The 24,528-nt window shown below is 50.6% G+C and overlaps 1 protein-coding gene across 1 annotated transcript in view; it reads right to left on the reverse strand.

Annotated features, from left to right (window-relative positions):
• Window positions 1-1,002: 1,002 nt before the first annotated feature.
• Window positions 1,003-24,528, reverse strand: part of LMCD1 (LIM and cysteine rich domains 1) — a 57,329-nt gene continuing 33,803 nt past the window's right edge. The window contains exons 3-6 of the mRNA XM_069562102.1: window positions 22,044-22,299; window positions 17,107-17,436; window positions 3,749-3,964; window positions 1,003-1,652 (exon numbers count right to left, since the gene is read on the reverse strand). Of these exons, the coding sequence (XP_069418203.1) occupies window positions 1,494-1,652; window positions 3,749-3,964; window positions 17,107-17,436; window positions 22,044-22,299 (961 nt within the window). The 3' untranslated portion in view covers window positions 1,003-1,493. The remainder of the gene's footprint in view (window positions 1,653-3,748; window positions 3,965-17,106; window positions 17,437-22,043; window positions 22,300-24,528) is intronic.

Below are 24,528 nucleotides of genomic sequence, written 5' to 3' on the forward strand. Positions count from 1 at the left end.
GGTCCGTCTAGTCAAGGCTATGGTTTTTCCAGTGGTCATGTATGGATGTGAGAGTTGGACTGTGAAGAAGGCTGAGCGCCGAAGAATTGATGCTTTTGAATTGTGGTGTTGGAGAAGACTCTTGAGAGTCCCTTGGACTGCAAGGAGATCCAACTAGCCCATTCTGAAGGAGATCAGCCCTGGGATTTCTTTGGAAGGAATGATGCTAAAGCTGAAACTCCAGTATTTTGGCCACCTCATGCGAAGAGTTGACTCATGGGAAAAGACCCTGATGCTGGGAGGGATTGGGGGCAGGAGGAGAAGGGGACGACCCAGGATGAGATGGCTGGATGGCATCACTGACTCAGACGTGAGTCTGAGTGAACTCCGGGAGTTGGTGATGGACAGGGAGGCCTGGCATGCTGTGATTCATAGGGTCGCAAAGAGTCGGACAGGACTGAGCGACTGAACTGAACTGAACTGAACTGTGGGAAGGAAATGAATTTGGAGGCTGTAAGTGCACCGAGGTCATAAAAGAGAGACTAGCCAATGAGCTAGTCTGTTTGGTTGGCAACATGTACAACAGGGAGTGATTTCTCATGAAGTCCTCATTTCCTCAGGTCGGCTAGCACTGGCCACCACGTCCCACGTGGCACCCATCGGTTGAGCTTAGGTGGCCCTTTCTGAACACTCTACCTGGTCTCACTCCCAGAGGGGCTCACTCATCACCTGCCTCAGCTCTGAGAGCACTGAACTGCTGCTCCTAAGTTTCCAGGAGGCTGCTTTTAGGTTCCCGTGAAACAGCACTCTCATTTCCATCAGTGCCCTGGGGCTGCCTGGAACTGGGTCATGGGGGTCCTGCCCTGAGGACCTACAGTCCCCAAAGAAGTCTGATGAGACACAGCTGAAGAAGAGGCGCGCCAGCGTTTCCGAGGCTTTTGCCACCAGCGTCAGCATTCAGGGTCTTGGGGCAAAAGAGATACCCTGAAATGCTGGCCACGTGGAAATAATGAGATCAAGGTGTATGCGAACTTCATAAAACTTTTATTGGTGTATTTATCATGCCAACATTATTTTTTATTTAAAATTCAAATTCCATTTGAAAAGGAGGCAGCACAAGATCATTGGGGTCCCAGGCTGCTCCTGGAGGAGCCTCCCCATTCACGAGGAAGCACGCACACCCTACAGCCACAGGATTTGATCATTCAGAGTTGCATTCTGGGAAACTCCTCCTAGAGCCCTGGCAGGATGCCTTTTGTTGGTGGCAAGGAAACAACAACGACAAAACAACTGTATCCTAAGACTTCGCAGGACATCTTTGGCTTTGAAACTATTGACCCTGAAGGATCCATCACCACCCAGCCTAGAACATATGTGTATATATATATTCCCACTGAAAAAAAGATGACGTTTTTGTTGCTGGCTGTCTCGCCAGACCCTTAGGATGGCCCTGGTGCACTGGGTTCCCCTCCTCAGCACGATCCTGTGGGTTCCGGCCATGGGCAGTCAGCCCTTCAGGAGCGTTTGGACTTGCTGCATGTCGGGCACAGGAGCTGACCCTTGGTGACAATGTATGCCCGGCCACCCAGCAGCTGCTCGCAGCCCTCGCACACAAAGTGCTTTCGGTGCCAGGCCAGGTCTTCCACACGCTGGTAGTCCTCTGAGAAGATTATCTGGCAGGGGGAAGCAGAAGACGTACAACTCAGGTTCTATCTCGAGGAGACAGGGCATGTGAGATGGTGGTCCCTCCACCCCCATTCTTGTTTTGTCCTTTAAATGCTTCAGTGGAGAAACCTGACATAAGTCTCAGGCAGTAAGTATAGTATTTGATGGAGATCATGGTTGCATCTTAGCATCTCGGATGGAAAAAAAAAAACACAACAATCCTCCACTATTGGCAGGTTTTATGAATCTGGCATCTGTGATGCTCTGTGGGTCAAATCCAAAGCCCAGTTGTGCTCTGAGCTGGTGAAGACCACCTCACTACAGCCAAGTGGCCAATGGCAAGTCTGCAAGAGTAGGCACACCCAGCGTTACTTGGGCTTGGGACAAAGTAAACTTTGGAACATCTGTGCGATCTGGTGAGGAACCAGAGAGGGGAACAGCAAACTGGTTCAATGTGCCTTCTCATCTCGTGGTCAAACAGGGACAAGGTGTGAATGTTCATTTAAATACATAACAGCTGCATGACTAGGGGCAAATTTCTCAACCTCCCTGTGCCTCAGTTTCCACATCTGCAGGATGGGGATATAAATACCACCTGGCCCAGGGGGTTTTATGAGTGTTCCAAGTGTTGCTGCAGATAGAGTACTCAGAAAGGTAACAGAGTCAAGGTCAAGGCTGTGTGATTAGCACTGACCCTCTGAGCTACACTTTCCTCAGATGTCAAATGCAGATAGTGATTCCCTCCCCCTAAAGGGGTGTTGTAAGATGTTAATAGCACATCACGTAAAAGTCTACAGCACATTAGGATGAGGAGGGGTTACCGCGAGCAAACTGTGGTCCTTAAAATGTAAGCTGGGGCCCAGGCCTGCTCACAGCCCTTTTCCCTTCTTAATGCTCTTGCTCACACAGTTAACGATGTAGGAGGATTACAGGGTCTTAACTTTTCACGGTGTTGGAGAAGACTCTTGAGAGTCCCTTGGACTGCAAGGAGAGCCAACCAGTCCATTCTGAAGGAGATCAGTCCTGGGATTTCTTTGGAAGGAATGATGCTAAAGCTGAAACTCCAGTACTTTGGCCACCTCATGTGAAGAGCTGACTCATTGGAAAAGACTCTGATGCTGGGAGGGATTGAGGGCAGGAGGAGAAGGAGACGACAGAGGATGAGATGGCTGGATGGCATCACCGACTCGATGGACGCGAGTCTGAGTGAACTCTGGGAGTTGGTGATGGACAGGGAGGGCTGGCGTGCTGCAATTCATGGGGTCGCAAAAAGTCGGACACAACTGAGCAACTGAACTGAACTGAACTTCTCACAGAGAGCAACAAGTGGAAGGTGGGAGGCGGAGATCCTAGCTCAAAGTGAAGAAGGCATTTCTGACCTTCATGTGTGCCAAAGGCGAAGGTAGCGAGTTTGCCGTCACCGAGGGCATGCAGACAGTAGCTGCTACCGTCATGACTGCTGCTGTCACTATTCACACACCTGTGAGTGCCTCTAGTCTAAACCCATACTGGAGAGCTGCACCCCTTTCCTAGCATCTCTGACTGTTGGCTTGTGTTATGTTGACACTACATGCTACAATAGTACTGTCGTCTCATCGTGTATTACCTGATTCTAAGACTCACGGCAGCTTCTATTTTTTTAGTCACTAGGTCGGGCCCATGCCAAGCATTTTCGGACATGATCTCGTTTGCCCTCACAGCAACTGCACGGGGTGGGCACTGTTACCCTCCCATTTTGTAGGTGATAAAACTGCGACATAGGAGTTAGGGGCCCATATGCAGAGCCAGGTGTGAACGTGTTCTGTCTACCTCAGGGCGCACCCCATGATGTTCTGAGCACTCACTAAGTGCCGGGGCCCTTGCCAAGGATAAGATTTGACAGGTGCTCTGTGTCCCACCCATCCCAACAGACCTGGGGGCAGGAACTAATTTCTGCCCATTTTGCAGATGGGAAAACAGAGGCCAAGAGTGTGAAGGGGGCTCTGAGCCTGTTTTCCTACCTGTGGATCACATCATTGGCGAAACCACACCCTCCTGGGCCTCGGGGTCCTTTCCTGCAGTCAGAGGCACGCCTACCCCACCGTCCACCCCCACAGGTCCTCACCTCATCACAGCCGGAGCACCGGGGCCGCAAGCTCTCGCAGTAATGACGGCCACACCAGGGCGCCCCATCCTTCCAGAAGTAGATGAGGTCCACCAGCGGCTCGGAGCACTTGGTGCACACGAAACAGGCGGGATGCCACTGCTTGCTGTAGCCTGCCCTGTCTGAATAGACCACAGGGCTGTCGGCGGGGGCCACCCCCTTGCAGAGCTCACAGACCTGGAAGGAAGGGCGGGGGCGGAGCCCCAGGACACAAGGTCGTCAGGAGTGCATCATGACCCTGGTGCCAGTGTCAACCCCAGTCCCCTGCTTCCTGGGTGATCTTGAGAAGGTTATGGTGCCTCTCTGCTATTCAGTCTCCTCATGTGCAAAGTGGAATAATAATACTACCTGCCTAGCAGGGAGTTGTGAGGACTGGAATATTTGTTTAGTACAGTGATTCTCACATATTTTGTTCTCAGGGTCTTTAGACTCTTAAAATTATTACTGAGAACCTCCAAGAGTTTCTGTTCATATGGGTTAACAGCTCATGGTATTTACCATATGAGAAATTATAACTTAGGAAAAAGTCAAATAACTACTTATTCATTAAAAATAGAAAAGCAACAACATGTCAATATAAATATTTGTAATTAGAAATAACTATTTTCCAAAACAGGAACATGGAGCCAGAGTGTGGCCTTGTTTACACTTTTGCAGCCCTCTAATGACTGGCTCAGTAGAGAATTTCTCACTTCCTGTGATGCCTTTAACTTTTCATCTTTTGCATTATGTGGTTTTCTGAGGAACTGAAAAAGAAAAGAAGGCATTTTTAAATAGCCCTTCCAGATAACTGGACTATTTTTCTTTGCTATTAATCAAAATTTGACAAGTGGTAGTTCCTCAGAAGCAAGTTAATGCAGAGTCTGAAACCATATCAACCAGCCTTTCATCCCTGTTTTCAACACAGTAAAACCCACTGGTCCACCTTGCACTTTGAATGAATCTTTTACCTGTGCAGGGTTGCCTTTTACTAAACTTAGAATTTTAGAAGTTTTCCATTTGCAGCTAGAGCAGAGAATTCTTGCAGACCCCACACCCACTGTCCTGCTTGGCTTCTTACATGAATATGGTGTACTCGTCACAATCAGGTAACCAGTACTGATATGTTATTATTAACTAAAGTCCAAACCTTCTCCAAATGTGCTTCGATTTTACCTAAGGCCCCTTTCCTCTTCTGGGATCCCATCCAGGATCCTGCATCACGGATAGCGACCCTGTCTCCTTAGGCTCCTCTGGGCTACGACAGTTTCTCAGACTCGCCTTGTTTTTAATAACCGTGGAGAGGTTCTGGTCAAATATTTGGTATTTACCACAGTGGTAAACGGCTGTCCTCATCACATCCTATCCAGACGGCATCCTCAATCTGTAACATCTTTCCAGTTGTTTTGGAGTTCTCACCCACTACCCAGAACTCCAGTGATGAGGGTGATACTGGTTGTCATCTCCCTGGGGCAGGTGTATATCCAGTATTATGCTTGGGTGTTTTCTCTCCTGATGGACACCCTTATGGAAACCCAAGAGAGTTACTTTCCCTTCTCGAGTTATTGTCCTTTTAGGGAGACCTGTATGTCCTGCTCCCTCCCTTCCCCTCCCCCCACCCCCCAAACATGGCAAAACCCAGGTTCACAGAGATTCAGTCACTGTCGAGCAGCAACAGCTGATGGGAGGCAAAGCTGGGATTTCAGCACAGGCCCAGCCTGACCCCAAACCTGAGGTTCCTTCTACTCCACTACGTGGCCTTTCCATCAGTGCTGGCCCAACTACGGCAAACACGGCTTCTGCCTGCTCTTGTAGGAACCATCAGCTTCAAATGCATGTTACGTTTGAACTCCAATTTAGTGGCATGTTTTTCTGCCCCCAAAGAATTCCATTTTTCATGAGCAGACCTGTGTTACAGACTGAATGATTCACCTCCCCCAATTAGTATGTTGAACCCCAAAGTGTGACTGTATTTGGAGATAGGGCCTTTAAGGAGTTCATTAAGGTTAACTGAGCTCATTAGGGTGGGGCTCTAATCAGACAGGACTTGTGTCCTTAGAAGAAGAGAGACCAGAGATGGCTGGCTCTCTTTCTGCTGTTCTCTCTCTGGGAGTACTCACAGGGAAAGCCATGTGAGGCGGGCTTGTAGCCCTCTACAAGCCAGAAAGAGGGCTCTCCCCAGAACCCAATTGTGCCAGCACCTTGAGCTTGAACTTTTATCCTCCAGAACTGTAAAAACACACATTTCTGTTGTTTAAGCCCCCTGGTCTATGATATTCTTTATAGCAGCCCGAGCTGACTAATGCAACATGTCTTGTAAAAGCCTGTCTTAATTATCCTACTGTATTTTGAATTTCAAAAAGTTGTGGACATTTATTTTCTCTCTTGCCACAGAAAGTTCTCATGTGATATCACTGATTTTAACTCTTGGCCCATAACACCTAATTAATTGATTACCTGGCCCTCTATAGAAATGCTTGTTGACCCATGGCTTGAAATGAACATACTGTCTTACTAAGCACTAATTATATGTCAGCCCAAATAGAGATTATTTATTTTTTTGCTATGTAAAGATGAGTAGGCATATATTCAAAGCCTAAACACTTTGTCTTATTTATACGCTTTAATTGTATGCTTAATATATTCTTTTAAATGAAGAAGAAACAAAATTAAAATGGTGATAATCAGGGAAAGAAAACCAAGTGACAAAAATAAGCTCATGTACTGAGAGTGGTCGCTAAGCACAGCCGTGGCTGAGCGCGTGCCCAGATAGGAATGTGTTTGATTAATTAGTCCTGGCTGCCTGACAACGTGCCTTGGACCATACTGGCTTTGTGGTTTCATTTACGCTCACAAGAATGATGTGTGTGAGTTCCTCCCCAGAGTGAAACCCTGTCCCTTCACACGTGACTGAGCCCCAGCTCACCTGGAACTCATCAGAGCCTGCCTGTGCATGCCCGCTCAGTCGTGTCCGACTGTGTGACCCCACAGACGGTAGCCCGCCAGGCTCCTCTGTCCATGGGATTCTCCAGGCAAGAGCACTGGAGTGGGGTGCCATTTCCTCCTCCAGGGGGTCTTCCCCACCCAGGAACTGCACCCACATTTCCTGCACTGGCAGGTGGATTCTTGACCACTGAGCCACCTGTGCGGCCTCACAGGAAACCCAGATAATGGACCCACATTCACTGACTGTCACATCTCTTAAGCATGGCTGGGAAGTGTCAGCTGTCTGGTGAGGGCTGTTTGAGAACCAAGTGAGTTTCCTATCCATCTGTCTTTCCATATTTCACAGAATGAAGTTTCCAGCCCCTTTTCTCCCACACAGAAGGGCTTTCTGCCCATCCATCATGCCTGGTCAGGTATCACCAGGCAACATCAGTGGGGCTCCCAACTTCAAATTAATTTCCAGCTATTTTGCTAACACAGAGGTGGGAAGAGGAAGGGATGTAAATGTACCTGGGTGTGTCTGGGCGGGGGGAAGTGGTGGTACTGGCAGGTGCCTGCGACCCACCGAAGGAAGCAGAGGGATGTGAGTCAGAGAGGCAGCCTGGGGTGATCACGGGTGACTACAAACTGTGGGTTGGGACCTCACTCTGGAGGTAATGGGGAGCCCGTGCTGCTTCTGGAAGCCAAGAGTGCCGAGTTCTGGTTCATGCCGTGGGAGAGAATTCAGGAGCACTGCCTGAAAGGGCTCTGTCAGGGCCTCTTTGGGGAGTGTCTTTTCTCTCGCTGTCCCCCAGCATTCCTGCTCCGCACCCCATTATTACCAGTAGCCAGTCCTTTTTCTTTTAAGCTGATCCTTTTTAAAGCAAACAGTGTCACTGCCGTTTTATGAAAACATGATGTTTGATTAGTAAGTCCTGTCAACATGAGTCAGGAACCAATTTCTTCTTGCCTCTGAACTGTTTCCCATGCCCCCTTCCCTGTGGTCTCAAAGGATGAGAGATCTGATAGTGTCCTGGCGCTATCAATCTGGCGGCCCCTCAGCCACCAGGGTCATCCTGGCAACCAAGAGTCCAGAGGCCCAGCCTGCCTGGGCCCTGTGATCTGGGGTCTGCCTTTCTTTGCATAAACTTATTCTATCATCCTCGGCACTGAGGATTACAGTTTCTAAACTGCAGCGGATGCTTGGGTGGGGGGGCGGCGCTAGCTGTGTAACCTTGGGCCAGTTAACCAACCTCTCTGTGCCTTAGTTTTTTCCATCTGTCAAATGGAAAATATTACTAATGATACTCAGAACATCATAGGCCTGTTACATGGATTAAGTGAGATCCTAGAATAATGAACTTTATAAGGGTTTAGTACTAATTAGCTAAAAATCTACTGTCATCCCTGCTGCTGCTGCTGCTAAATCTCTTTAGTCGTGTCTGATTCTGTGTGACCCCATAGACAGCAGCCCACCAGGCTCCTCTGTCCCTGGGATTCTCCAGGCTAGAACACTAGAGTGGGTTGCCATTTCCTTCTCCAATGCATGAAAGTGAAAAGTGAAAGGGAAGTCGCTCAGTTGTGTCCGACTTTTTGTGACCCCATAGACTGCAGCCCACCAGGCTCCTCCATCCATGGGGTTTTCCAGGCAAGAGTACTGGAGTGGGCTGCCATTGCCTTCTCCGGCTGTCATCCCTACCCAGCCCTATTTATAAAAAGTTAAGGCTTGGAGGAGCTAAATCCATTTCCTAAGATGACAATGATGTCTCAGGCAGGATCTGCTTCTGGTTTGAAGGCTTGGGTTCCTTTCAGTAGGACCATGAGCACATGGAGTGTGAGGAGGTCATTCCTCCCACCTGTGGGCTCTGTGTTTTTCCATGCCTGTTCTCTTTCTCTGTACAAGGCCAGAGAATTGAGTCAGGCGACTTCCATCCTGTCACTACCCCAGACGTGGCTACAACCAGTCCCTGGCTTGGCAGGCCTGCTCGTCTCCCTCTCCCATCGTACCCCCTCTAAGACCGTGCTCTCCGGTTCCAGACAGGGAGGTACGGCACCTCCCTGACACTGCAGGGTCTGATGAGTAGATCTGGGAGTGGGCAAGGAATTTGCAGACTCCTAGGGGATGCTGGGGTAATCAGGGGACCACAGTTCACGAACCACTGTCATAGAGAATTTAAACATGACCTTATATATAAACTCAGCAAAAATGACATCACCAGTAAGGTTCAGTTGGTGCAAAAGCCAGTTTGAATTCCTGGGATGCTTCAGTTCTACACTGTTCTGAAGAAAGCTCAATAATAGTCATTCCCAGGCGATGTCCCCTCTGGAGGAGACAGCGTGGTCCAGTAGAAGTCCTTTGGGACTGGGTTAAAAGGAGCAGAGAAGAACATTGATCATTCGCATGTCAGTGGGTTCTCATTCAGACTCCCAACTGGCTAAAATCAGAGCTTCCTCATGGGAATCTGTCCATGTACTGGTTGCCATGTGACCTAGTTTTCAGACTGTCATCCCTTGGGGAAAGGAGCTTCAGCACGGACCTTTCTTTTCTTTTTTAGAATATGTATTCATTTATTTGGCTCCTCTGGGTCTTCATTACAGCCCTTGAAATCTTTAGTTGCAGCATGCAAACCCTTAGTTGCAGCACGGGGGGGTCTAGTTCCCTGACCAGGGATCAAACCCAGGCCCTCTGCATTGGGAGCATGGATTCTTAGCCCCTGGACCACCAGGGAAGTCCCCAGACCTGTCATAAGTAGAACATACATGACGTTTTTCCCATGAATGTCTCTTCACGCTGAAGTTTTGCCCTGTCCCTGTTCAAAAGGTGAAAGTATTTATCACAAGGGTCTCAATGAAAGGCTTTTATCTATTCCGTACTCTGGGTCTTTGTAAACACCTGCTTTGAGAAAGCACAGGAGCATGCTAAATTCAGTTGCCTCCAAAGCTCAGACCCTGTAGGGCTGGGTTCCATCCACTGTGATGTGTGGAAATGATGCTGGCAGTTCTGTGGACCTTCCTCCCACCTGTGGGTGTCTGTTTCCTTTGTTCACACGGGTCCTGCCTTAGTGACTCATTTCTGTAGAACCGAATGTGGCAGATGGGATGTTGTCAATTCCCGAGGCAGGACATAAAAGGCAGCTCAGCTTCCGCCAACTCTTCTTTGTGAGTTCTGGTGGGGGCAGAGGCGGGGGACTGGGAAAAAATCCTGAGGCCCCCTTTCTAGGGCAACTACGCAGAGAAAACACAGAGATAGAGGGAGAGGCCAAGGCCCCTGCTATGGTCCAGCCCCAGCCCTCTCCGTCTTCCCAGCATCATGGCCAGAGACAGGCTAGGCCACTGAGCCCTGCCCGAACTGCTGATTTGTGAGCAAAACAGACATCAGTGCTCTGAGCTGCTGCCTCCTGGGGGGGTTTGCTGTGGGGCCCCAGGTAATAGAACCAGCACACATGGGCACGCAGAGTCATTCAGGCTTCTGAAGTGGAAGTAACCAACACACAAAGCAATTCAGGAAACAGCAGGTCCAGGCCAGTGGCCCCAGGTCCCACGGCCAGAGAACTACCTCCAGGGACGAGACACACTAGCCTTCAGAGGTGAGTCTGCAGACACCGAGAACCTTCCAAACCAGCCACAGCCTCTCTCAGGGTGGCCAGCAGTTCTGTCCCAATCATGCCCTTCCCTTCTGGAAGGCTCTTATCCAAAGGCCTCCCCAGTCTAAACTCAGATTACCTCGTGAAAAGCTCGCCACTATAACACAGTAAATATTAACACAAGGGCCTTGAGTCCAGGCGCTGGGTTCCCTCCAACACAAATACTCAACAATTTATTCATAAACAGCATCTCCCCATTTCCTCTTATGGCGATTATTCACCATCTTGGCTTTGCAACCTCGTGCATCCCAGAGTAGTTTGGTTCCACGCCCCATCTCTGCTCTCTTTCCTGGCCTGGTGTTGTGGCGGGCATCTTCAGCCCCTTGTGCTCCTGGCCCCCACACCAGCATCTTCCCAGGTTCCTTCAGGTGCAGACTGCTTGGGGTGGTGCAGGCGCGGTGGTCAGGGTCCCGGGCTTTTGTACGAAGTCCCAGCATCGCTTCATCTTGGGGGCACCTTGGATGACTCAGCCACCTGTCTGAGCCTCAGTGTCCTCCTCTGTGACACAAGGCGGGCCCTGATGCTGGGAAGTGCTTAGCCACCCCATGCTTTGCCTCCTACATCTTCTCAGCCAGGTCCTTGGGGAGGGGGCACTTTGCCAAGCAAGGTAGAATGGCAGGCGTGTAACCAAGTCTCCCTCACTGGTGGTCTGCTGAAGGGGGAGGTGGGAGCCACAGAGCCTTCTTAAATGCCACACTTGGAAGAGAGGCTGTCAGCCTGGCGTCTTCTTGGATCCCCCTTTGACAAGCGTGTCCTTACAGGGGGAGAGTGAGGACGAGGCTCACATGGGGCCATCTCCATTGCAGCAGCCTCACATGGTGCCCAGGCCCCCTGGGAGCTCTGGAAGTGCGGGAGCTTCTGTTGTTTGGAGTCCGTGCAGGGTTTGGAGTGAGGCTGGCCCGCGCTCCAGTTCCGGCTTCATTGCTCACCAGTTAGATGACTGGCTGCTGGGGGCAGTGTATCTTGTCGAGTAATTCTTAGAATTGAATAAAACAGCCATGAGAAGCCCCTGGTGTGGCGCTTGGCACGACACAGGTTGTCAGTGAGTGGCAGACACCACCACCCTCTGTGTCATCATTGTCACCAAGTAACCTCCAACAGGAAAATAAAAGCCCTGTTTTAGTCAATGGACTATTACGCAGCCCACTTCAAGGGGGGCAGGGCGGGGCAAGATACTTGTGAAGCCTTATGTGGCAACACGGAGAAGTATTTATAGTATCAAAAGTGGGATGAAAGGAATTTTCTGTGGAAAAGAAAAATCTCCTTTAATGTCATTAAAATATCTCCGCCGTAAAGGAGGAGGCAGGCGGATGTGGAGGAGCCTGGTAACCATGGCAACTGGGAGGGCTGCCTCTTGGGCCTTTGACCCTCAGTCCTCAGCTCAGATGGGGCTCTCAGGCATGGGGTGGTGGTTTCAAGTGTGCAGAGAGAGACTGGCTCTCCTGCCAGCCCACAAGCCAAACATCTGCTCTGACCAAGCTTTGGAAGTCCCTTGCCCACAAATATGTCCCCATCGGGGCTGGAGTTGGGCTGAGCTGCCAGCTGCTGTAAGTTTCCATCTGCAAGGCTGGCCCACGGGAGGGAGGGGACCAGGCCTCCGGTCCCTCCTCTGTGCATTCTTGTGGGGAAACGGGGTCGGGGGAGGTCCACTGTCATTTGGGACCTGAGGAACACATCTTTACGACTTCCAGAAATGTCTTCGCTTCTTTCAGTCTGTTCTCCTTTTAATCTTCTCTGGGGCCATGGCCTGGCCTGTGAGGCAGGAGCTGGGGGGCTCCTGGCAAGAATGAAAAATACGGAAGGGCGGAGATGACATTAAATGCTATGTCCTGGCTTGCTTGCTTCTTTCTTTGGTTACAAGTTTGGGGTGTAGAGAAGAGAGGAAATTCCTGGGCAGGATGACCATGCCCAGGAAATCTGTATATTTAATTTCTGAGAACATATCCAGTAGGCTCTGTAAACGCAGGGCAGTGGTCTGGTAGAGCCGTTCACGGTCAGCACATCAAGGTCCGGTGTCTGTGGGATCCATCCAGGTGGGAGGGGTTGGGAGCTGGATGTGGGGCCATGCCTTGTGGTTGTGGAGTAGTCCAGGCTGCTGGGGTGGGCAGCTTCCTGACCATGGGATGCTTCAAAGCCCCCAAGACCCGTGGGAACCCACTGCAGGTGGGATTGGAGTGGGCCAGACAAGCCCTTCCCTTGTTCCTGACTTGCCCCCAAATTCTTTGCTGGCTGGGCTGTCAGTGAGTCCACACATCACCACTCCCACCAACAAACAGAAGTGCACGCGCCTTTGCTTTGTCCCAACCCTGCCGAGACCCCACAGGGTGGTGATGCAGAAGGACCTGGGCTGGGATCTCACTAACAAGCCAGTTAACCTCTCCAGGCCTCAGACTCCACATCTGTAAAATGGGTATAACAACCCCACCCTCTCTCACCGGTTGTTCGGGTGATTCAAAGAGATGAATGAGACTGCTGTGCAATGGCAGCCCTCCTGCGCCCTCCATGCACACGTAGTGGGGCAACTCAGGGAGAGAGAGGGAGGCTGAATATTGGGGTGGGGGTTACTTGGCCTCAGTGGTTTAAAGGGTCTGCTTTGAGAGCGACAGTGGGCAAGCTGGAACCTGGGATTTTTCTGTGTGACTTTTCCTCACGAAGAGGGCTGACTCATGGGCATTTCCCATGCTGCCACCTCTCCTAAGCACAGCGTCACAGTGGCGCTTCCAGGGACCTGCTGCTCCCGCCATGCCGCTGCTCTCCGGCTTCACCCAACACTCAGTCCGTGGGCGGGGATTCCATACGGATGAGGATGACTTGGAACAGGCTTTGGCGGGAATGCTCCTCTGGTCTGGTCAGTCTGGTGGAGGGAGGAGTCGGCAGTCCGACCCTGGGGTTGCCACGGTCCGGGATCCTCCCAAGGTTTCCGAGGAAGGCCATCACTGTAACAGGCTGCCTAGCCTCAGGACGGAGCCGAGCGAGCACCGGGGAGGACAGCCGTGGGGCGCAGGCTGCGGGAGCTCAGACAGCAGGGCTCTTGGCCTCTGGCTGCTGAGAGCAGAGTGTTGTGAGGTCCCAGCTGGGGCAGTCAGGGCCGAGAGAGAGTGGGGGCCTTTATTATCTGCAACTGTTCCCTGAACTCCCCGTGGCCAGTTCAAGGAACTTGAGAGTGCTGACAGTGTTCTCAAAGCTGGACACCCAAAGTCGGGCATGGCGGGGAGGCCGCACACGTCTAGAACACGCCTAGGTTAGCGTCTGGAGGACCCTCACTGTGTTAACAGATTGGCGATATCGTTTTGGCTGAGTTTATACATCAGGTCATTTTCAACCCTCTATAGCAGTGTTCTCAAAGGGTGGCCCCCAGCCCAGCATTGGCATCAGCCTAGAGACTTGTTGGAAATGCAGATTCTCAGGCCCCACCTGCACCCGCTAGTCTGGGGTGGGACCCAGGCTGCTGGACTTTAGCCAGGGTGCCAGGTGCTTTTAGACATTGCCATAGTCTTCTGAAAGCTCTGAGAAGTCCAGCCTGAAAGAAACCTGGTTCATTTTGTCCACTCTGATGTCCCCTTTACACGGCCACATGGCCCTTTAATAGCTTCATATCCATGAGCTTTCTGGGCAATACGCTTTGGGAAACAGGAAGATGGGCTTGGGGGCTGACAGAGGTTGGTTTGAACCCCACAGCCTCACCTCCTGTGGCTGGGTGGCTGGGAGCTCTACGTCAGATGCTCCCCTGCTTAGCACTGTCCTTGGTTCAGCAAAGGCCACTGAATGGCAGCTGCCAGCAACAGTCCTGACGCTCACCGTCAGGCTGACAAAGCGTGGTATGTTACAACCGTAGCTCCAGTGTACTGCATGTCACATGTCCTTCTTTTTGCCTCCTCTTTCACGCATCACTGATTTCGAATGTCAGTTCTATGCGTCCTCCCTGTACCCGGGTTCTTAGGTTGAATGCCCCGATAGCTTCTAGCCAAGTTCACGTCCCTCCTCAGGGGAGCGAAAGTCAGGTTTGTGCCTGACATTTGGCTTTGGAGGCTGTCCCGCTGCCCTTTTATGAGAACAAGAGGAGCCCGGCACACAGGCCGGCCAGCACCCACATCCCCTTGATATGCTGCCCCCTGGGTTGGGGCTGCCAGGGACCCACTGTCTACAGCCTGGCAGGATATTAGTTACCTTAATAGAATTTGCTCCTTGGCTTTGAGGAGATAAACACTGAGTTAAATACAGATAACAGGCAGGGTTTTATATTCAGCATCACACAGTAGAAAGAGTATCAGATCCGGAGTCTGCCCACCCCCTTCCCGCCAGAAACAATGGGGCCTCAGACAAGCTACCTATCTTCTCTGAATCCCTGAGTCCTCCCCTGCAGCACATGTGTGCAAAGCGTCATGTCTGACTCTTTGCAATCCCGTGGTCTATAGCCTGTCAGGCTCCTCTGTCCATGGGATTCTCCAGGCAAGAATACTGGAGTGGGTTGCCATGCCCTCCTCCAGGGGATCTTCCTGACCCTGGGATTGGACCTGCCTCTCTCGCATCTCCTACACTGGCGGGTGGAGTCTTTACCACTTGTGACACCTGGGAAGTCCCACCTATAATAGGGGACTTGTGAGGTCCACCCACCAGGTAACGGTCTGAATTAATCCAAGACCTGAAAGTAGTGAACGTAGCATGCAGCACACAGAAGATGATTAAGGCATGTAAACGCGAAATCTCACTGTCCTGTCAAGCAAAACAGCCACCCAAGTGGTCCCCATCTTTAGAGGATCAATTTAGTTTCAGCACTCGTTCATTCACGCATCACATAATTATCAAGCACCTTCTCTGTATATCAGTGGTGCCTGCTGCAGAGATGGGGTGGTTTGATTTGTAGCCCTAGGTTACAGAGACGGACAAGACAGGACCTCAGTGTCTAGAGGGGGTGACGGAAGTGAGTCTGCCAGTGACACAATTAGTTATCTAATTAAGATCAGGTTTAGGAAAAGGAAGGGGCTATGGTGCTGGAGAAGACTCTGGAGAGTCCCTTGGACTGCAAGGAGATCAAACCAGTTAATCCTAAAGGAAATAAATCCTGAATATTCATTGGAAGGACTGATGCTGCAGCTCCAATACTTTGGCCACCTGATGTGAAGAACTGACTCATTGGAAAAGACCCTGATGCTGGGAAAGATAGAGGGCAGGAGGAAGATGGGGAGACAGAGGATGAGATGGTTGGATGGCCTCATCGACTCAATGGACACGAGTTTGAACAAACTCTGGGAGATAGTGAAGGACAGGGAAGCCTGGCGTGCCGCAGTCCACGGGGTCACAAAGAGTTGGACATGACTTAGCGACTCAACAACAACTACTGAGGAAGGAAAAGTCTGTCTTCCCTAACCAGCCCAACCCACCAATATCACCTCCCTGTACATTCCCTATTTACTGTCTGGTCTTGTTTAAAAGCTTCTAAAGTGTCAGAGCTATTTTCTAGAGCTGACTGTTGCCAAGGACCTGGGATCTTAGGCTGCCTCTGCCCTACTTCTACGCTGTCCAAACATGTGGAATCCAGGATGAAATACGTTCTCAGATCAGCATTTCTCTCCTGGGAATGGCAACTGGGAGATGTCACAGACTTCGAGAAGCTGCCTTTCAATCTGGAATTCCGCAGTACTTAGCTGTTAAGAGGCGATGGCTACTGGAGGGCGGATAGAGAGCAGGGCTGGAGAGGGGGCTGGTTTCTGAAAACATGGTCACTGCATGTAATTTTTAAAAATCAACTCCTGGGGTGTGAATTCTTCCTGAGAAACAGGTCTTTTCAACACCAGCACTACTTTGTGCTAGCGAAAATCAGTTTCATTCTTTTGTCTTCGAGTTCATTGGATAGCAATCCCAAATGAATGTCCCCATGGGGTGGGCGTTGGAAAGACAGAACGCAGGTTTTGGATAGCAAATGTGAGTTACTACAGAGAAGAGAGACCCCCTTCTTGACGTAGTGACAGCATCATTTGGGTGGGCATTTCCCTGGGGTTCCTGGCTCATGTGGGTGACTCTTGCCTGTTGCCAGCAAGGCAGGTGATTTGCTTGATGGATTGGGACTTGTATTGCCAAATGTCACGTAGAGTCACAGGGCCGCTTGACTGATGGGGGCTGGGGTTGGGGGTCCCATGAAACTTAGCAGATAGCCCCACGTGGCCCCCAGTCTCAAGCCCACCACTGTTCTCTATGGCCCTTGGAGTAAAGTCTTAAGTCTATGACATCCCAGTATGGGGACAGGGTCCTCTGCTTGTTTAATTTCCTGGATCTCAGCAGACAGTACAGGCTAATGGATCCTTGAGTGATGGATGGATGGAGTGCATGACTCTTCAGGAAATGTGCCTCCGCTGACCTTGCCAGCCCCCCAGTACCACACCATCACCACCTGGCACTTCATTCAGTCCTTTGACTGCCATGCTCTGAGACTCTCACCTCTTATAGGGCATGCTTACCTCTTGAAGGCAACACAGGCCTCCCATGAAGAGCCCAAAGGCCCAGGGGACTCCTAGTGACTCTTGCAAGGCCAGAGGGGGCCTCCCCTCCTCCCCCAAGCCCACCCTCACCATCAAGCAAGGAGAGATGCCCTCTCTCTGAGCTGGTAGGCTCTGCTTGTCTGTGACCGCTTCTGGACCACGACCATACATGAACGCAGGAATGAAGGAACAGGACCTGGAGCTGGGGCCCTGACCCTGCAGCCCCGACCTGGGCATTTTCATCCAGACCCGAGGCATGCATAGGTGGATGGATGGAGGGGTGGGACAGACTTACGTATTCCTTGGACAGGTCACCGATGCTGCCGTTGGCGGTCGGGGCGGCGGTCTCGGCTCCCTCAGGCTTCTCCTGCTGCTTCCCCTCCTCCTTGGGCAAGCCGCCCTGCCCGGGGAGGGCCACCTCGCCCACACCCAGGGCCTCGCTCTTATACTGCTTCACAAACTCTTCCATCACTTTCAGCTCGTTCTCCAAAAGTCCGCGGCAGCGAGAGGGGTCCTGGTCGTAGATGGGGAGCTGGTGCATGAGCTGGCGCCGGCGGTAGAGGGCGCCCTCGGTGCCGGTCACCGGCTGCTTCTCCTTGGGGATGAGCTCCATGTACTGCAGGCCCTGGGGAGGGGGAGGCCCAGCACCGTGATTCCCATGCACCCGGGCATGGGAAATCTGAGCCCTGGCAAGACCTGGGCTCCTCCAGGTTTTGGAGAACCCAAGGATTAGTCTCAAGGAAGAAAAGGGGTGAATCTTTGGGGAACGCCCATGAGAGGCCTGAACAAGCTTCCACTCTCCCCCAAGTCGTAACTGCAGCTTCACATGCTTGATGAGAATGGGATAATTTCAGTAGACTTTCATTTCAGATCTGCTGGCTCTGCAACAGGGATTTTGTTTCCTTAAAAACTGAAGATTTTTACCTCATTTACCTCATGGCAATGCTTCTCATTAAAAAAAAAACTCATTTAAAATCGCTTTTCTTAGCAAAGTATAATTAAATCCTTATAGGCAGAAGGCATTTCATGGTTTATTAATTTTAAAATATGCAAAGGCCCCTTCTAATAGTAGAATCGACCAGGTCTCAGGTCAATAACATTTCCACACTGATATGGCTGGGATAGATGGTAGGCCATCTAACTATACATAGGGCCATGGATAACTGTCTGATTGGCCTTTCATTAGTTTGCTGGCTTGTTTTCTTTAAAATGAGTAGAAATCTTACACTTGGGTGGGTCCCAGGTATGGGGAGATAAAGGTCAAGGCCACACAGCTTGAGAAAGTGTGAAACGCAAATTGTCTATCCTCTGTTTTCCACCTCTGTGCCCAACCCTGACCCTAACCCTCCCGCCGGATGGCCTGATGCCCATGGCTGTGGCTGCTGCCTTCTGTGCAAGCATTGCCTGGTGCCAGGAGGCCCAGGCCCTCGATCTCTGTATGGCTCCCACCTTCTAGGGCCTGCACCCCTCCCTGCTTGACTTTATAAATCGACCCTGTGGTTGAGACTGTGTGTGTGACCTGCAGAGCTAAGGGATGCCTGGCTGGCATCCTGGAGATAGAGACCTACTTTTCCTGTTGCAGCTTAAAGCCCCAGCTGGGTACCAGCTCTCTGCCTCTGCATTGACAAGGCCCCAGCATCTGGTTGTGTTTCGTGATCCTGGCTGGCTTGAGGCCTATGCTACCACTCCCTACTCACTCACACACGGCAGACATTAATAATCAACCCCAATGAGCGTCTCAGAACCCACCTCAACATAGCTCTCAGACAGTTGCCGTCAATTGGCATGGACGTGGGAAGGGGGCGATGGAAAGAGAGCTTGGGTCAGAATCAGCGATCTCTCCAGGAAGCCAACCAAGGTCACGTTCCCAAAACCTTTAGCAAGAGGCCTTTTCTCAGGTCAGTTGGGAAGACTGCTTTAGGTCCTAAACCAATCTTTGGTTTAAGACTGGATGGCCTTTCTGAATCATTTGGTGCTTTGCTCTCTGGTAGTGAATTCTTGGGGAAGAGGTTCCCAGAATCAGGCTTTTCCAGGAGAGAAATCAAAAGATCAGAAAGAAAGGTGGAGGAGAAAGGTGCTCTTTCCCAGGGTTGGGCAGTAGGACACACACAGACTCCGAGGTCAGAAGACCCAGTCCTGGTTTTCCTTTTTCTACCTTCTCCAGCTGTCAGGCAAGGACGGTAAATGGGCTTCACACTCCACTTGGTCCTGGTCAGTCCTGGCAGCCTAGAGTGCGGTGCTGAGAAGGATGCTGAGGCCCAGTAGGGCTCAGTGGGAAACTGATCAGCAGGAGGCTGAGCAGTGGTGTCTGCCCTGGGTTCAGGGGTAGACGATGGCACATGAGAGTGCCAGTCCTGCATGGACTCCTCCCCAGCCTCTGTTTGCTCCTCTGTAAAATGGGAGCAGTAATGCACGCCCCCCCCCCCCCCCCCACACACACACAAATGGCTCAGATGGTAAAGAATCCACCAGCCAATGCTGGAGACCTGGGTTCTTCTATCCCTGGGTTGGGAAGATCCCCTAGAGTAGGAAATGGCAATCCACTTCAGTATCCTTGCCTGGGAAATCTCGTGGACAGAGGACCCTGGTGGGCCATAGTCCGTGGAGTTGTAAAGAGTCAGACACAACTGAGCAACTAACACTTTCCGTGCATGTATGGCTCTTAGCATAGCGCCTGGCACACAGTATGTACTCAATAAATACTAGCAATTAGGTTTATCATGACTTTAGTCTTTAAAAGCTCAAGAAGTTCTCTGGTTTTTATTCTGGTTGGGAAGGGTGATAAACAGCAAGATTCAGGCCATTTCCAAAATGTAGTCAGTCCCAATCACTTGGTAATTTAAGGAAAAGTTGGAAGGGTGAGTGGGAGGAGAGTCATCCAATCTCAGAAATGCGACTTGCTCAGGCAGGCCAGACACAGGGCAGACAGAAGGGCCTTTATCCTGTGCGGTTTTATGAGCCGGCATTAATCACGGCCCGACGATGCCTTCCTCTGATTAGGCTGGGGCCGAAGCATTTGAGGTTTTCACCAGCCAGTTCCTGTCGCCCACAGCCGGCTCTTTTATGAGATTCTTGCTTTAGTTTCCACTAACATCTTGGAGACCCAGTGATGGCTCACCCGGGCCTGGGCGCTGGAGGCAGACCTGTGTTCGGAACCACCGGAACCCGGCACTGCTGTTGTTCAACGCCTCCCTCTGTGGCCCCTGACCTGCCCCTGCCTATCCCCTCATGCTGGCAAAGGGCAGTGAACCATTCTGTGTCCCCTCACAGGTAAACTGACCCCTGCCTCACCAGGTGGCTAAGCTCAGGCATCTCTGAAGTGTTCTTTGAAAGTATGCTTCTCAAAAAGCAAAGCTTAAAAAAAAAAAACAGAACTTTGTCTCTCCTTGCTTTATCTAGAAGGGATTTCTGCACCCCTCCTCCCTTAAACTCCAGACTTGAACCTTCTGTGGTAAAGAATCAAGGTTTCCTTGGGGGTTCTGTTGGGTGGTTTGAATTGCAGGACGATCTGTGGGCTCAGTGTGCCTGGTGAGATGGTTCTCAGGCCATGGGAGGCTGTGCACACGAGAGCTTTATTTGGCCGTCACACACTTGGATGTCAGTTGCCACAGAGGTTTCCCGATATTCATTCTCAATTCCTGTGCTTCTGTTTGTGGGCCAGTCACAAGGATTTTTACGGAGCAGGTCCAGCCCACTCACTGACCACACATAGTGTGTAACTGGCTGGGAGGTCACCTGGACACAAATACTCATCAAGCCCGCTGCACGCTCTGCGCAGTGTGAGGCAAAGGATGCACCATGCATAGGACACGTGTATGCATGCTCTGGGTGATAATGACGCACAGGCTTGCATGAGACAAGGACAGCTTGAAATAAGAGCTTCTAAGGATATACCTATGGCTGTTCATGTTGAGGTTTGACAGAAAACAGCAAAATTCTGTAAAGCAATTATCCCTCAATAAAAAATAAATTAATTTAAAAAAAGATCTTCTAAGGAGACCATGGAGAATGGAGAGAGGGAGAAAAAATATCTAGTGGGATGAGTGACATCAACTGTAGATGGGGTAGTGTGGTGAGGCCCGTCTGAGACTTGACTGACAGAAGGACCCAGCTCTACAGAGAGCCAGGAAAGGATGTTTCGAGTAGAGGGAACAGCATGTGCAAACCCGGAGGAGGGCAGGAGCCTAGAGTGGTCCAGGGCAGGAAGGCAGGTCAGCGCACTGCCCGGTACTGAGTGAGGGGGCATGGCAGGAGCTGCGGGAGGAGCCTGCAGGGCCAGGCCACACAGGACTGGAAAGGCACTTCTTTTCTCCCAGGAGGGATGGGATTCAGTGGCAGGTCTGCATTGCTAACCTTGTAGGGCTTTTAAAAATCTCATTAACCTGCAGAAATCACCCAGGTCCTTGCTACTTCAGGTGTGGTCTAGGAGCTGGCAGCCTCAGCATGACCTGAGAGCTTGGCACGCCAGCCCCGAGCCTGCTGGGTGTGTTTCTGCAAGCTTTCCAGATAGTTTCTGCACTTGTGGAAATTTGAGGGGCGCTAGTCCACTGCTCTGGGTCTTGAAGGGACCTGCGTGGGATGTTCATTTAAATTCTCGTGTCTGATGATTCTGACCCTGCTGTCTGGAGCTTCCCAACTTAATTGTCTCGGGTAAGGCCTGTTCATGGGGACTTCCCTTGGGTCCTTTTAGTTGGAAGCTGAAGGGGGCTGACTTGTGCAAGTCACCTGCTCTCTCTAGGCCTTGTCCTTCTCTGGGTGCCATTTCCCCAGAGTTATATAAAGTAAACTGGCATAACTCCCTTCCAAGCCCAGAGGTTAGGGAGAAGAGAGGAGTGTTCCTGTGTTCTCCCCTAGGCTTGCAAAAGGCACATCACAGCCCACTTTGAGGGAAAATGAACAACTTGTGGATGAAGACAAGCACTCAGAATTCTGAAGGATAAAGCATCCTCTATTCAGAAGCAGAGAGCCCAAAGGGAACCATAAGCAACTGTGTACTGCAGCTGGAATTCCCATGAACACCTCTACCCATTTCATGGATGAGGAAAAATGAGGCCCAGTTAGTTTTCACTTCAAGATCCCAGAGGTAGGAGCAGCTATGAAACCATAGCTATTCCTACCATTCTTACAATCTTGCACCTGTGTTCCCTTGTCTTTGACATTCAGGAACCCATGGTATGACTCCTATTTACAAGAGAAAGGAAATAACCACTTGGTTGCAGGAAGCTGTCTTACCAGTTTCTGGGTGACTCCAGGGGGAGCCCACTCGTAGGTGATGGTGTCAAAGGTGGGATCTTTCCCTGTGGCAATGGGGTTGGTCATGATCATCCGGTTCCTCTTGTAAATCCGGATGCCGTCCCCGCCTTTCACCCGGGCTGTGAGCGTGGAATACTTGGAGTCCATCAGCAAGCGGCCAATTTTCCGATCGTCTTCCAGGTCAGAGCTCAAGCAGTGGTCCTCTTGGCTGCATCTGCATGACTTGCATATTTTCCTGAGGGGTGGGATGGGGACAAGTGAGATCAACCTCCAGAAAAGAGAGGCAGAGTCTCCCGCTGGCAGCATCTACGCTTTGGAAAGCAAGCGCAAAGTTTAACTTTAGTAACTTGAAAAGGTTAGCAGCAGACAAATGGTAACTGGAGACCAAAAGGCCTTTGGAATCAGCACCTCAATGTCTTCCTATCAATCTCTGGGGAATTTGGTATGACTTTTGTTGGTAAAAAGAACAGCACAATTTTTCTCTTGAGAAATTTTCCACCGCATTGGGGTGGCAAAGGCTGGTTCATCATTGGAGATGTTCTAGGTCAGGAATCTTCGCAGCCTTTGGGCTGAACCTGGCTCACAACTTGCTTCTGTAAATAAAGTTTTATTGAAACACAGCCATGCCCATTCATTTAGTGGTCTGTAGCTGCGTTTGGGTGGCAACAGCAAGTGAGTAATTACAAAAGAGGTCAGAGGCCTGCAGAGCCTAAAATATCTGCTATCTGGCTCTTTATTTTAAAAAGTCTGTTGATTCTTGCTGTAAAGAATTATTGAAATTGTCTCCCAAGATTCATGAGTCTCAGAGCTTCAGCAATTTGTAAACACTTTAGCACTCATCCTGAAGTTAAAATACAGCTGGAAATTTTCTTCAAGAAACTGGTGGACAGGACCTGGGGGGAAAGAGGATGAGCTTAAACCCCTCGGGCTAGAGAGATTGACATCCATTGGCAAGCCTTCGTCTTGGGGCTGGAAGAAGAAAAAGTGTCCTGGGGAGGCTTCATAGGCTGACTTGAAAGCCTGATGCTTCCCTCTGACAATTAAAAACAAAAGCAGTTGGCAGCTTTGTGTCATGCTGTTAAGGTTTAGCTATCCAGAATTCCCAGAGTGAGAGGAAAAGCGCTCCCCTCCCTTGCTGGCCGGGTCCCCTTAGGCAGGCTGCATCTCAGATGCTGGAACACACGCGATGCAGAGCTGGTTAGGTCAAGTAAGCTGAACCACGACCTATGGTGGGATGGGGCAGGGCTCGGCGGGAAGATGTCAGGGCAGTGGCCTGAGCGCTTCACAGCCAGGCCTGCTCAGAGGAAGCCTCCTTTTCTCTTCAAAACTCAGGAGATTGATGCATTTAATCAGTTAGCACAAATTTTGATTGTGGGGCTCTGGGAAGCTTACCCTGATGCTCTCCATCAGTGGTTTGCAACTACAGTCAGAACTGTCCCCAGGGGGCATTTGGCAATATCTGGAGACACTTTTTTAAAAAATTATTGGAGTATAGTGAATTTACACTGTTGTGTTTCTGCTGTATAGCAAAGTGAATCAGTTTTAACATATGGATGGGCATATATCCACTCTTTTTTTTTTTAAAGATTGTTTTAGGGTCTTTTCTCACATAGGCCATTATAGAGTACTGAGTAGAGTTCTCTGTGCTATACAGGTTCTTATTAGTTATTTCCTTTATATATCATAGTGTGTACATCTCAGTCCTAGTATTCCAGTTTATCCCTCCCCCAGCCTTATCCCCAGGTAACCATAGTTGGTTTTCTACATCCGTGACTCTATTTCTGTTTTGTAAATAAGTTCATTTGTACCTTTTTATTTAGGTTCCACATTTAAGCAACATTATACAATATTTGTCTTTCTCTGTCTGATTTACTTCATTCAGTACAACAATCTCTAGGTCCATCCCTATTGCTGCAGATGGCATTATTTTGTTCTTTTTTATGGCTGAGCATGGAGACATTCTGGAGAAGGAAATGGCAACCCACTCCAGTGTTCTTGCCTGGAGAATCCTGTGGACAGAGGAGCCTGGCAGGCTACAGTCCATGGGGTCGGAAGAGTCGCACATGACTCAGCGACTAAACCACGGAGACATTTTTGATCGTCCCAGTGGGGTGCTCTGGCGTCTGGGTAGAGGCCAGGGTCACTGCTAAACATCTTACAATACACAGGGCAGCTCCCTCCACGGCAGACAACCATCCAGCCCCCATTGTTGGCAGTGCTGAGGTGGAGCCTGAGATGAAGAGAAGGAGGCCCCGTCGCAGCCTTCAAGGCGACTGCAGTGGGGATGGGAGAGAGAGAGACGCGCGGGTGGAAACTGTAACGCAAGGTAGAATCAGGGTGGGCCACACGAGTTGCATCCACTCTGGGGTGGTTCTGCTGCCTGGACCGGTTCCCCCGGGAGTCAGGATGTGGCACGTGGAAAGCGCTCATCGGTGATGAGTCTGGAGGACAGCAGGCTATAGAA

The sequence above is a fragment of the Ovis canadensis genome, chromosome 19 (assembly GCF_042477335.2).
Source record: "Ovis canadensis isolate MfBH-ARS-UI-01 breed Bighorn chromosome 19, ARS-UI_OviCan_v2, whole genome shotgun sequence".
NCBI lineage: Eukaryota > Metazoa > Chordata > Mammalia > Artiodactyla > Bovidae > Ovis > Ovis canadensis.